Source organism: Charadrius vociferus, unplaced genomic scaffold (genome assembly GCF_000708025.1).
Source record: "Charadrius vociferus isolate BGI_N301 unplaced genomic scaffold, ASM70802v2 scaffold13, whole genome shotgun sequence".
NCBI lineage: Eukaryota > Metazoa > Chordata > Aves > Charadriiformes > Charadriidae > Charadrius > Charadrius vociferus.
This window is the reverse complement of record NW_009647763.1, coordinates 1,767,054-1,781,030: the sequence shown is the minus strand read 5'-3', so window position 1 is coordinate 1,781,030 and position 13,977 is coordinate 1,767,054. Positions and strand designations below refer to the sequence as shown.

Sequence of the window (13,977 nt, the reverse complement as noted above, 5' to 3'; positions counted from 1 at the left end):
TCCTACTTTCCCTCTTCTCTGGTCCATTAAAAAGGACAAATTCCAAAAAATTTTCCTGAGGAGATCAGGAAACATACCGTTGCACAGAAATTTGGCCATTTAAGTCTAGCAATAAAGTTGTTATGAATCAGAGATGCTTTAAAAATGGGACAGGTGCTTTCTATTCTGTTATGACCATAGTGTTTGTGATCAGCTTTGCTAAGCAGATGCATAATCTCAAAGTACTGCCTAGTTCAGTTCTCTTCTGATGTAACAGACCCTAATTGAGAAGGCTTTCCTGTTATACAGCAGCAATTCACTGCGTCTTCCAGCAAGCTTCTGTGTTGTAAATTTAGGAGTGTTTGCTAAAAATACGTAAATCCCTATTTTCATCCTGATAATAGAGCTAAATAATTTCTGTGTGAAGAAAGCTGAAAGATGAGCTGCTGTTTTCCTCTATGTGCAATAAAGCTGTGTATGGCTTTGTCATGCCTGTTAGAAGTATCTTCACATCACAGAACCAAGTAAATATACCACTGTCACTGTGAGTACTTTGAAAGAAAGACTATCAGTAGAGACTCTCATGCTTATCCAGGAACCCTGGGAAGTGTACCTACAGATGAAACGTGAGCATTTCTTCCTACACCCAAAACCGCCTGCAACTCTTTTACTGCATTATTTTGTAGAAGTACACACCAATGCCCTATGGCAGAAAATCATTCTCACTGACAAAGTGCTTTGACTTCACCTGCACAATTGGGTTTTCAATTGCTTTTCATTCATTACATGCTCACTGAGCTGATTCATTTCTGTCCATCTTCCTCCATCTGTCTCCAATTTCCTCAGCTTTTAATTCTGCAAAATTTGTGATGGGTGCTCCGTATTAATTTTTTTTTTTTGATAACTAGGCTTCCCTTGTGGTAGATGCTTCAGTTCTTCAGGTTTTCTACGTGTTTATATACTGTAACGGAAAAAAGGTTCTGCTTGGTTTGGGTAATTTCCTTGAAAAGGAATGGTGGCTTTGTAGCCAGTATCTGCCACTTGACATATTGGAGTAGCCCCTGGTGGCTGCTGTATGACAGCTGAGACCTGGCACTGCACTACAGTCTGAATGTGACAGATATTGATGCTGACAGTATCAACCAAGCAGAGTACCCAAAGGTCGCTGGAGCTCATCCTCACCCCACACAAACTGCAAAACCGGGCTTGAAACATCTCCCTGGGTACCCCTATTCAGGCAGGACAAAAGCTCTTTCCAGAAGGAAGAAAGCAATATTTCTCTGCCTCAGCCCCCAACTGCTCCGTTAAGCGCACCCTCTGCCAGTGCCATGTTCCTTACAACACATTCTTTCTCTCAGCTGTTATTAAACCAAACTGGGGGGACGCATGGCCTGGAGGCAGCTTTCCTTTCCACAATGGCATTTCTCTCCTAGATTGCCTAAGTTAGCGAAGGTTTTTCTAAATTTGAGCAGTCTGAGGTGGGAAAGCCTTTGTGTTTGTGTGTAGGTACATATACATATGTGTGCCTGCATTCTATGTGTGTATAAACAGTGTATGTACACTCATAAAAAGATAAGCATTCACATTCTATTTTTATAGAAGTGGTTTTAGAGCCTTTTAGAGACAATGAGGGCCTGAAAAAAAATACTGGTGTCTTCCAAGAAGCTTCTGTTGAAAGAATTGCTGGGGCTTTCACAGGGCTGAGCCCTTTCCTACAGAGCAGCGTCTATCCCATCCACAGCCTCCCTCGTAAAGAAATGTAAGACTGACAAGAAATGGGTTATTTCTTCAAAGAAAAGCTCCCACATTTCAAAGTGTGGTTCCAAACCACATGATGATATTAGTAATAATTTCATTGCCTGGAATTTTTTTTATTATTACCTGAAGAGATTTTAGTTTTCTATTCTTTTACTTTTTGCCTGGAAGTTGCTTTTATTTTTATTTTTTATTAAATAAATTCTTGAGCCCTCTCTGAAAGGATGTGGAGTCGAAGCATAATAGAATAAATAAATGGCTATTTATTTATAAACAGTGGGAACTCCTCATGGTAACAGGAAGAAAATTAAAATCAGAAATGATAAACGGTGGTTGCAGCACAGTGTCTGGGCATGTCTTTTGTGTAGCGCTCAGCCTCAAGAGAAAACAGATCGCTTAGACTGAAAACCCATACTAAAAAAAAAAAAAAATAATAAATCCATCTGTTAGAAATAGCTGCGCTGTTTCTTTCCATGCCTGCGTACAGCAGCGAGCGAGCAACTACCAGGAGAGGCAGTGATCCAGTACTGACAGCTCTATTTTGGGTAGTAGTCTGCTCTCCAAAGGAAGAAAGGAATAAAGTAAAGGTGGGAAGGACTGTGACTCTGGTCTGGTGGCAGAGAGGGAGGTCTGTTGTGCTGAGCAGCCCCAGCAAACACCCCTGAAGCAGAGTCGGGAGGCTGCAGAGAGATCTCTGCTGGCGCTGCAGCCTCTATGCAACTCTTCTTACATGGTTTTCTTCTCTTTTTGGTTTTGCCTGGGGGCAGGAGGGAGGCGGAGGTTGGTTTTCCTCCAGGCCTTCCTTCCTCTCCTGCTTCTGGGATTCCCTGGGGTGCCTTGCTGGCACGGGCCAGGAGGAGAGAAGGCTGCTTCTCCCAGGTTTGCCTGGAGTTTGTGACCACCTGCTAGAAGCCCCAGTGATGTCTTCTGCGTGCCCTGAACCTGCCTGTCCTTGGGGTTTGCTATGGACTAGTACTGTCCCATCAGTAAATAGCTACATTATGGCTTTCTCTGCTGTTACTGGCATCCAAGTGAGGACGCGGTAATGAACACAGATTTGCTTCCTGAAAGCAAAGGGCATTTTTGGCATTATAACTTTGTCTGGTGGAAGGACTTGCACAAGCTGCTGCAGCCTCTTTTTCTGGTGCGGAAATTTTTTTGTTTCATTGGGTTTTGTTTTTTTTTTTTAAGCAAAGCACCCATCATGGAGGTGAAATCTGACACTCGGAAAAAGGATGACTTTAAAAATTACCATTCCATGGCTACTAATATTGTTTATTACTTCATCCCTGAAAAAAGAGCAAAACGAACCCCTCCACTGTGGCATGAGTTTCTCCAAGGCCAAAACAGTTAATTTGCTGCCTCACTAATCCGTGGCTGATGATTTTGTAGCGTGCGTTGGCTGGTTCTTTTACTGAGCTCTCCCAAAGTCTCTCTATTCATAACAGGCTTCTTGCTGAGACCTTACGCATCCTTACAACCTAGTACAGCTAGAACAAAGCAGTGCTCAAATCTCATTTTCCTAATAGGGCACTGGGAGGGGTTAATCACTCCAGTGACAATGTCGGTGTGTAAGATAATTAGTTACTGCACTTTGCTCTACTCAAGACTACTCTTTTCTCTCCCGTTGGTATCTGTTCCTTAGACTGATCAGCTGTCTCAGATAAACGCAAACCACTTGTTTTGTTGTGGGTTGTTTGTTTGTTTGTGTGTTTTTAAATCACTCTTTTTGTAGGTCAAACTGCTATTTGTGAGAGTGCATTTTGCTCCAATCATACTGAAAGCAGCAGCAATACCTTAGTAATACCGTAGTCCTATGTTTGGGGTTTTTTTTTGTAGTAAACTTACATTGTTGCATGTATTTCTGTTTGTAGTGTCCCGTCTCTTCCCCCGAAGAAGAAAAGCTTATTACTATCAAAAGGCCTAAAACTCCAGTTTCAAATGAGTTATCAGATATCAACACCCAAACCAACTGGACTAAGTCACTCCCGCTGCCAACGCCAGAAGAGAAAATGCGACAACAAGCACAGGCAGTCCAAACAGATGTGGTTCCTATTAATGTGACTGGTAGGCTTTTAATTTCAGTAATTACATTACACTGATGAGGGAGGGAAGGGATAAAAGGGGATCCATACAGTTGGATAGTATTTTGACACTCATATGTTTGATGCATGAATTTAAAATTACTTATTGCACCTTTCTGTGAAAAGTGTTTTGTGTTTAATAGTTAATCTCCGAACTTAATGAGAAAACCTCAAAATCCCTTTAAATGATTGTTAATGAAGATAGTCTACACAACATGGGCTTGAAACGGCATTAGATATTCATGAACTATAGGAAGAGGATTGCTAAGTAGCAGTGTTTTGCTGTGGACTGCACTGGAGATATGTAACGGAAAACCGTGTTTTATGCAATGCTAATGATATTTCAGGATTTTTTTCTAGGAATTTTATGTAAGGAAGGTTATCAAGGACTTCTGTATTCCAACGACTAAATGTTACAAAGTTCAATAACAAGAACCATAGGGTCTTATTTTTATCAGCAACAAGAGGTTTAGGTGGCAGGGAGGGCATGGGAACAACAGCAGAAGTTAATGGGACTATGTCTTTGAGCAAGATTTTGGTAAGACACTCCACTTATGTGACAATAGTCCACATTTTCTTGTTGTGAACTGTGTATTAATTCTTCATCTTGAAAATGCTCTTTCGTTTCACAGTTGCAGAACTCCCACTCTGTGGAAGTTAAATTCTGTTAAAGCCTAATGCTGAATAGATACTTTATTGTGTGTAAATAGAATTTCTGTGAAAGGCTGAATTATCACTTCAATTTTAATACTCCCTCTTTTTCTGCACAGTATCAAGATTGTCTATTATTAGTTAATTCAAATAACTGACCGTTTGCCTGCCAAAACCAGGATGATATTCAATATCCAATTTATTTCAAATGCCATATGGCACGCTCTGGCTCCACGCTCCCTCTTACAATCAATAGCTTGCAATGCAATAATTGTGTTACCTATGGTTTTTTAAGCTAGTATTTTAAATAGTATTATTTAATATTATTTAAATATTTAAATAGTTAGGAGCAGTACTTCTGTGACAAACATCAGAGAGCTCTGAGAAAGCAACAAGAAATGTTTCCTTAAATAAACAGCAGAAAATATTTTAAATAAATAGCATGAACACAACAGAAAATTACAAACACCCCACTTCTGGAAAACTAATAGAAGGAAAATAAATGCAATGCTGAAATGTTACTAGGCCAGTTGGCATTATCTAGGGAATATAGGATACAGATGCAGAAGGCCGAGTTATGGAAACAACAGATAATCTGACATAATTGATAAGCTTGAGCAGGGCTTAGATAATGCAACAGCAGGAACAGGGTATACTTACAGAAAAAGTAATCTGCTGTTCAATGTAATGACCCTGTGTACTGAAAATATACGGAGGAAGTAAACAAATGGGTAAAAAAAATGAGGTAAAAGAGATCAAATAACCCGCATAGATTTAATTCAGTATCACTGGGAACATTACCGTGTTTGGATAAATTACACTTGGGACTTCAACTGGCTTAATTTGGCTGGAGTAGCAAACCCCGTATTCCCTGAATAGTTTGGTTCGTACTCGGCAAACTCATCGGTTCTCAACTTTTCTGATAAAAATTGTGCAGGTGCATATTACACCTCACCTTTCTGGAGTGTGCTGTTGAGCATTTGTTTCCTTACAAACACTGTAATAGGAAGGGATAGAAAGGGAGGGCACTAAAGGAAGGCTTTGCAGTTGCAGTGTGTAGACTGGTCTCTGGGATCCACTGTTTCCTTTCCCTTGGAATAATTATATTGCTACTGTGCAACAAGGCAAGCGACAGTAACAGACTACGATCCACACACTACACACAAAAAAAGCTGCTGTCCTTGTTCCTCTTTAAAAAGTCACAATCTGCTCCCCTCCTCTGCCCTCCCACACGTCGAATAGTTTTATTTTGTGAAGATCCTTATGTTACTGCACGAGGCAGGAAAAAAGAGACCAAAAATTCGGTGCCGTTTGTTCCACATGCCGTGGAACAAACTGTCTCTGGGTTTTGTTTTGATTTGGCTTTTTCCTTCGCTTGCTCTTTTTCTCACTCTCCCAGAAGAGAGGTCAAAAAACTTCCATTTATTACTCCTGGCATGAAATAAAAGGTTAACCTCCGAAGAGGCTGCTGGCAATTGACAGCATTTTCAGCAGTGCACTAGTAATGATTCTGCTACAATGGCCTCTCACGTGGCTGTGCAACAAATGCTCCGCGAGTTCAGCTTTCGGGGCTCTTCGGTGAGCAGATTGCAACTAATACAGTAGCAGTAAAAGTCTGTTGGATAGCCTAAAGGTGCAGGGGCATTGCATTAGGCTGACAAGCTGCTGACTAGGCACCCAGATTTGGAAGCAGTTTCACTCTTTGGGAGTGCCTGGGCTGAGCTTATTCTGGCCTGGAAGGGGTTGGGCTGAATTTTCAGTGGTGGCCAGTCTTTGCTTTTACATATCCTGTGGGTTAAAAGATGTATAACGGTGTCTGCTGTTGTGGGTTTTCTAGAACTAACTTTCTTTCCAGATGGAGGAGTCTGGTGGTGGTGGAGGTGATCAGCTCCAGGCTGGATCCTGCAAAACATTTATGCATTTGCTTGAGTCCAGCTTGACTGACTGTAGTGAGATTTAAGCACATACTTAAATATTTTCGGTGAATCCAAGAAAACTAAGTGAACTGTATGAGGGACAACTGAATAAACTGTATGAGGGATGCTTAGATGATTTGTTACAAACCTGTAATAGAAGGAGAAAAGTATCCTTAAAGCTGCAAAATATTTTTATTGTTAACATCAATATTTCCTAAAGAAAAGGTGATAAAGAGGAAAGGAAAAAAGACTGAGATTCTGATTTTGCTTGTTGGAATTTATTGAAGCTGCTACTTTGAAATTCTACAAATTCGCAGAGTGGCTTTCAAAAAGCCTTTGTGTATCAAAAGCCATTGAAGATGGATTGGTTGAGTTAGCTCTTGAGTAGTTCAGGGGAAGAAGTTACTGCAAATCAGCTGACACAGTAACATTTCCCCATGGTCATCCTGTTTGTGCTGTCTGAGGCTTCATGTAAAAGACTCTGTCCTTGTTTGCAACTTCTACATACCATTTCCATTTTATTCCAGGGCGTTCAAAGCTGTATTTTAATGTCCTTGCAACTCACCATCTCAGGCATAATTGTTTGCCTTTGAATAGATAAGGATATGTTCAGAGATGGAAAAGGTTCTCCTTCAAATTCTTCAGATTTGTTACAATGTGGCTAGAATTATTGTTATCCTGCCTGGCAGAATTATCTAATGGTCCTGATCCTGACCCCGTAAGGGTCCTAATGTCGTAATAGTGATAATGCCCCAGACAGTGGATAGTCTGTCTCAATATTTTAGGACTTCTACTAAGCCTGTGAGATCCATAGCTCTTAATTTCATACATCCCATGGGCTTCCTTCTCCCTTAATCTGCCCTGACTTCAATCAACCTGAAACTTGGATGAAACTGGCACTTCTTTGTAGCTGCAAGGATTCTGCTTAGCATGAGCACGGCTCACAGAAGCACAAGGCTCCAGTCAAACAGAGTCAGAGTCTTTGTATTTACAGTATGGTGAATTAAACTGCTGCATTTTTTCCTTGCATTTTCACAAGTCCACGTGCTATACTTTAATATATGACTGTATCTTTAACTGTTATAGAGGTAATAAGGTTTTCTACGCTATTTGCACGACACACATCATACTGATGTGTAGTCAGCCAGGGGTAATACTTATGACATATTAGTTCTATGCATTAATCACTTTTTAGGGGTAAATAATTTGGTCATCAATTTGAAAAAAATGTACAAGGCAAAAAACATATACATGTATATTCAGGTTTTTTTGGCATTTAAGTTTTAAATGGGTCGTCTAAAGGACATGTAATAGTGCTTTAAAATGCTTTAACTTCGAAAAAGGGAACTTGCGTGTAAGATGGGGGGGTGGTAGATTTTTAGAAGTGACAGGGAATTAACTCAGCTCACAATCTATAGGGCAAGTTTTATCTTGCTACTAGTAAAATGGCCAAATTATAAACCTCTAAACAAAAGTGAATTCCTTAAGAAAAGCTGCTCAATCTTAATTATAGTGTTGCTTCTGGGTCCCATTATGATACAGCACATGGTCATCATAAGGCTTTGTCTGGCAACATGCACTTACACACACATTTCTTCAGCTCTTGATTGTATATTTTTATAATAATTTACAAAGTTTCAATTTTAAGCAGCTTCCACTCTGACTGAAATATTTATGAGACCACAAGATCAGTTTGATCTCTGCGTGCTCCATAGTACTTATTTGTATTCATGTTAAAAGATCACCACCAGAAATGTGGTACACTTGACAGGTTTAGAGCAACTTGGAATGAAAAAGAAGCGTCTCGTGTGATTTAATGATGGAGCCGTGCAAAGAAGTTGTAATAGCTGTTGCCAATAGCAATGTCTGTTCCTTTATAAACCATTGTGATCTTTCATTTTCATGAGCAGATTTGCTTTTTCTGCAGCTCATTACTTTAAAAAAAAAAACCAACTACCACACACAAAAAAAACCCACAGAGGGCCAAATTCAAGCAAGGATTCTGTTCTCTTGTAGAATTAGAGCTTCTCTGAGCAGACCTGAACTGCGCTCAGAAAGTCAAAATTCCTTTTAAAACCTGCAGTAGTGTGTAATGGATATGTGCGTCTAAAGCCTTACTGTGACGATATGCTGTATCTTCCTTCAGTGTAAAGCTTCGTTGTAGGACCAAGCTAACATCATTTATTAATGCCTTTTTTTCCATTTCTACAACAAAACTAGTGGAAGAAAGTGCATGATGTCAGTGTGCTTGGAAGTAATGTTGCTTTGCTTGTTCTACCATGTATTAGGGGAGAATTTCGACCGCCAAGCCAGCATTCGGCGGTCTCTAATTTACACAGACACGGTGGTAAGACGGCCGAAGAAAGTCAAAAGGAGAAAGACTATTACAGGAATCCCTGACAACATACAAAAGGAGCTAGGTATGGCTCATCAGAACTGTATTCCATCCACTGTTCATTGTCACTGCTTATCATTACTCAACTAATACCATTACCAGTGCTCATGAAACCAATACAGTCTGATAGCCTATTACAGTTCCAAATACGCGTGTGCCTCCTTGCCACCTTGCGCATCTGGACATTAGGGTCTTTTGTTTGGTGGCTTCCATCTGCTGAAGGGAACAAGGTGTTTGGAAAATGGTGTGCCGGTACAATGGAAAACTGCAGGGATGTAAGGTTTCTGGTCTTTAATGCTTTTCTGGAGATTTGGTCCACTCCCCCAGGATGTTCACTGAAGCAAAACTGAAGTGGGCAGGAATTTTGGCTTGCAAATAATTACTCAGTGGAGTAAAACAATTCATGGATGCCTTCCCGAATCTGCCAAGAGTTGCATCAACAGTGAAAAACATGTCTATTTTCCAGTTCAGTTTAGATCTAATTGGTGAGCCCTTAAGTATCACTGTTATTTGATTCAGTGGTCAGTCCAGCCCAAACCACAACAGATTGGAAGTAATTTACATGGGCTCATTAGCTATTGCATATATTCCAAAGGAAAAACTCCTACTCGGTCACGTTTACACTACCTCAGGCTCTTTCTACACTACCTCTAACCTCTTTCACAGTTAATAGCATACATGATATTCAGAGCTGATGAAGCAGTCTGAATTTTGGCAGACCTTTCAGGCACTTTTTGCAGAACTCTTTGATTTAAGTCTGGTCATTCTTATTTATTTTTAAAACAGATATGTCAGTTTTTCCCAAATGATAATTTCACAGATAAAATTATGCTCTGCCTCCCTGTTTTTGCAGTAGAGGATGAATATCCTTTAAAATAGTCTGGCAGAACATAATTTTAGATAATTTTTACACGTGGAATCATCTCATATATTGATGATTTCAATAAGTTTTACTACCTTGCATTTTGCATCTTTTTCTTTTTTAATTATGTTTTCAATTCTTGGTTCATTGTTTAGATTTTTCAGAAAGAGAAGCAAAAATATGTAACTTGTCTGTATGGGTTTGAAATGAGCTAGAGGGCCAGGTGTAGAGAAAGCCAAGAAACAAGCAAGTATGTGAAGAGCAGTCTGTGAGTGGAACTGTGCTCCTTCAGCATCTGTAATGAAACAGTGCCCTGCCATGTGAATCCTCTGCCTCAAGAAAGAAGATTCACTTGCCCAAACCCTGTTAGGACAGATAAAGTTAGGCAGCTTCAAATTCTGTTACCTTTGGATCTCACACAATGATTTTATTTCTGACTACTGCTATGAGATTTGTCCAAAGCTGCCAGGTGTCTTTGTCCATCTCTTTCTTGTGGGATGGATGCTGGTTTTTGCGCAATATAGGGAACTCCTCCTCATAGTGTGGGTTCCCTTCCTCCCTCCCTCTTCAATGTCCATAGTGGGCCTTGCCACCTGGCAGAAGATACTTTCCAGACCTGGAGTCCTCCTGGAGATCAAAATTTGAATTTGTTGTTTCCTAAGAGAGAATTACACATTTAGCAGCCTTGCAATCAACTATAAGCAAGCTTGAGAGTTAAATAAAGTAGATTTGTTCTAACCAAATAAAGATCAAAGCTGAAAACAAAGCTACGTAAAACTTAATATTTAATTGTTCTTGACAAAAGATTCCCTTCTCTTGTTTTAGGTCTCTCTGAGACTAGTCCCTCAGATACCATGTTTACAGCTGGTTTGAGGAAAAGCAGAGAGAACCCTCATCCTCTCTCATCTCTTCAGAATGAATACTTTTTACGTTCCCTTCTTCTATTTTAAACTAAATTGCTTTGCTCTTTGTCTAGAGCTGACATGAAAGGACTTGTGCTCCTTAAAAACGTTTGTGCTGCTTAAATACAGGACATCGCTTAAACTGTTCATTTGCAGGGTTGTTAACAGTGGTCTTGGGTCTAGTGTGGTATTCTGAAAATGACACACATACCAAGGTCATAGTTTTTGACAGAGATTATCTTTGACACATGTAGGTCCTACCTCGAGGGCAGATAGCAGAGAAAAGCGGAGCAAAGCAGAATGTTTTGTTCCACACTACCATTTGTCACTTGTTGGGGTTCTCAATGCTCTTTCAGGCACGTGGATTTGACATGGGTGGCAACAGTACTTGGGTGATGTGCAGAGAATGCTTCCTGATGGCAGCATTTCCCAAACTTTGAGGTTATGTTTGTGACCACTTCAGACAGATGTAAAACATCAACCGTAGTTCACCTGGTGGAATAAACTGAGAATGCTATTGGCATCTATCTTAAAAAGAGTTATTCAGTTAATATCTTAAAAGAAGTTTGTGCCTTTTGCCAATCTGTTTGCTAAGGGTGACAGATTTTTATGGTCCTGATTTTGGTCTTTCATCTCTGTGCTGAGCACATTTCATGTTGCACTGCTTGAAGGGTTTCCTTGGCTCCTATTTTAAGTTGCGGAAATTTCACGGCTGGCAGTATCTCACAGTAGGAGCTCTTTCTGGACGGTTCGCTGGCCCACAACCGGTAGGCACGTAGGGCTTCAGCCATCTGCCCTATGGTGGAAGTTGTCTGAGGAGCTTCATGTTGCTTCCGTGGTGGTTGTATGTCGTCCAGACAGCAAAATGTATGCCAGGAAAACTCTCTTATGGCAGTATCCATCCTGTTAGCGTATTGCTTTCCATCACTAGAAACAAAGTACGCTTGAAAAGAGAACAGTTATCAGTGTCTTCATCTTATAGATGGGGAAACCAGGCATGCTGCAGTGAAGTGAGTTAACTGAAGTCACCCACCAAGCCCACTGGCAAAGCTGGGAATAAATTAAGTCTTCCCCATCCTTGTTCAATGCTCTTTCTGCCTTTTCTCCCCTGTCACTCCCCAAATATTTCTGTAGCTGTATGTTCCCTGTTTCTCTTACGCTGTCCCAAAACAAACAAAGAGTTGTTTTAAAACATTCCACAGTTCATTTGATCGGAACAAGGATCTGGACTAAACTCCAAATCAAGCAATTGCATTGTACCTATTGACATTCTCCCTGTGGTTTCAGCTGAATAAATCTCTTTGTTTCTCCCTGTGAATGGCTACAATATTTACACAAAGATTAAAATCCCTTGGTATACCAAAGTTGCTGTGCACAGGCTAAATAACCAACACGTACAGCAGATTCTTGTTACCTCTTGTTTATCCTTCAGAAGGAAGCAGAAACTTGAGAGAACCTCAAAGCTTCAACCAAGCTTGAACTATTTTCATTTCTTGCGAGAGAGCCTGGAAGAGCTTCTGCTGGGCCAAGCTGCTGGGGTTCTCCCCTGGCTCCTTTGGAACAAAAAAGACCAAACAGAAGAGAAGGCCTGTGCTGATTGCTGGCCTGAGTTCAGCAGCCGTGGTACCCTCGTAGAATTTAGCGAAATATACTGTAAGGAATCATTAACTGCACCCATGAGGCATCTGCTGAAAGTATCTTTAAACATTCCTACTTTTGAGCATAGTAATACTGCCATGTTTTCACAGGTGTCCTCCAGCGACGAACCAGTCTCTCTGAGTAGCCTGGAAACTTCCGCATAAAAAATGCTGCGTAAATAAAATGCAATGTGATAGATGGGATTCTGAGACAGAATAAGAATATGAGATAGCTACCAGTTTAGAGATGACAGTTATTTTCTGAACAGTTATTTTTTATCAGCAGGACCGTCTCACTACTATTTAGTGGTGTGACACCAAAGTAGGAGTGGAAGGCAAAGCATTCTTCTCTCTGCCAAACACAGCAATGAAAAAAATAGTTTTGCATACCTCTGAATTACCTTCATTGTCTTACAGAACATAAATATTTTATATGTACGTATTTATTTTTTTTAATGGACTCAATGTTGGATCAAAACTGCAGAAAGGGCAAGAAACTTGCAGATGATGTTTTACTTCAAGTTTCTGTGCTCTCAGTTTCTCTGCTCCGTGTTGCCATTATGCATTGCCTCTAGTTGTCTTCTTCAGGTGCTACCTTATACGCAAACCGGTATTCTCCCCTCAGCCAAGAAGATGATTCCAAAATAGAAGTTTGGTAGAGATGAGCTCTCTGGGAGAACCTGTCGCAGGCCTTTCTCATTTTTTGGCTCTTGATTGTCTTCAACTTCCTTCACATGTTCCAACTCTCCAGGTGAAATAAAGGCAGCAAAATGCCTTCACATTTCCATGGTCCCTTCTCTGTGTCAGTGCTCTAGGGTATGGTTCAGACTAACTTTCTTTTTGTGAAGGTACCGAGTTAACTTGTGTGAGTGTTTCTCCAGAGCTCTGCACTGGTGCAGCCCCAGGCACCGATGGACAGCTTCTGGTGTCCTGGACTCCCTCCCTGTCTTGCAGGAGGAGCAGGTCACAGAGCTGGGTATCTGTTCCACGACAGCTCATCTTCCAAATAAACATAACCTCACTAAAGCAGGGGAGAGGAAGTCATCTTCAAGTTTTCCACCTTTTGATTTCTTCTTCTTCTGCCAGACATTTTGCTTTTCTTTAATCACACAGAAAGTTTAATCACACGAAAGTCCTCTTTTGATTTTCAAACAACATCATCTAATTTTATACTTTGTGTTTACTTTCCTTGAATTATTTCAATACTTTTTTTTCAGCCTTAAGGTGCAATTCAGGGTCTTTACGGCACTGTGATCCCCCCCCCCCTTTTTTTTCTCTTCTTCCTAATGAAAGGATTCAGAGGATCAGAATTTCCTCAGCCGCACTGCCCATGATACAGAATGTAAAGGCAAGGATTGGGAAAGTGAAGAGCCGCCCACTGTAGGTGAGGATCAAGTGCGAGACCACCTGAGGAACCTGAAAGTGCACAAGTCCATGGGACCTGATGAGATACATCCATGGGTCCAGAGGGAACTGGCTGATGAAGTCGCTAAACCACTAGCCATCATATTTGAGAAGTTGTGGCGGTCTGGCAAGGTTCCTGCCAACTGGAAAAGGGCAAACATAACCCCTATTTTCAAAAAGTGAAAGAAGGAAGACCCGGGGAACTACAGGCCAGTCAGTCTCACCTCTGTGCCTGGCAAGATCATGGAGCAGATCCTCCTGGAAACTCTGCTGAGGCACATAGATAACAGAGAGGTGATTGGTGACAGCCAGCACAGCTTCACCAAGGGCAAGTCATGCCTGACAAATTTGCTGGCCTTCTATGAAGGGGTTACAGCGGCAGTGGACAAGGG

The 13,977-nt window shown here is 40.9% G+C and overlaps 1 protein-coding gene across 1 annotated transcript in view; it reads left to right on the top strand.

Annotated features, from left to right (window-relative positions):
• NHSL1 (NHS-like 1) overlaps window positions 1–13,977 on the top strand; it is a 107,556-nt gene that overhangs the window by 78,854 nt on the left and 14,725 nt on the right. The window contains 1 exon segment of the mRNA XM_009882295.1: window positions 3,609–3,801. Coding sequence (XP_009880597.1) covers window positions 3,609–3,801 — 193 coding nt within the window.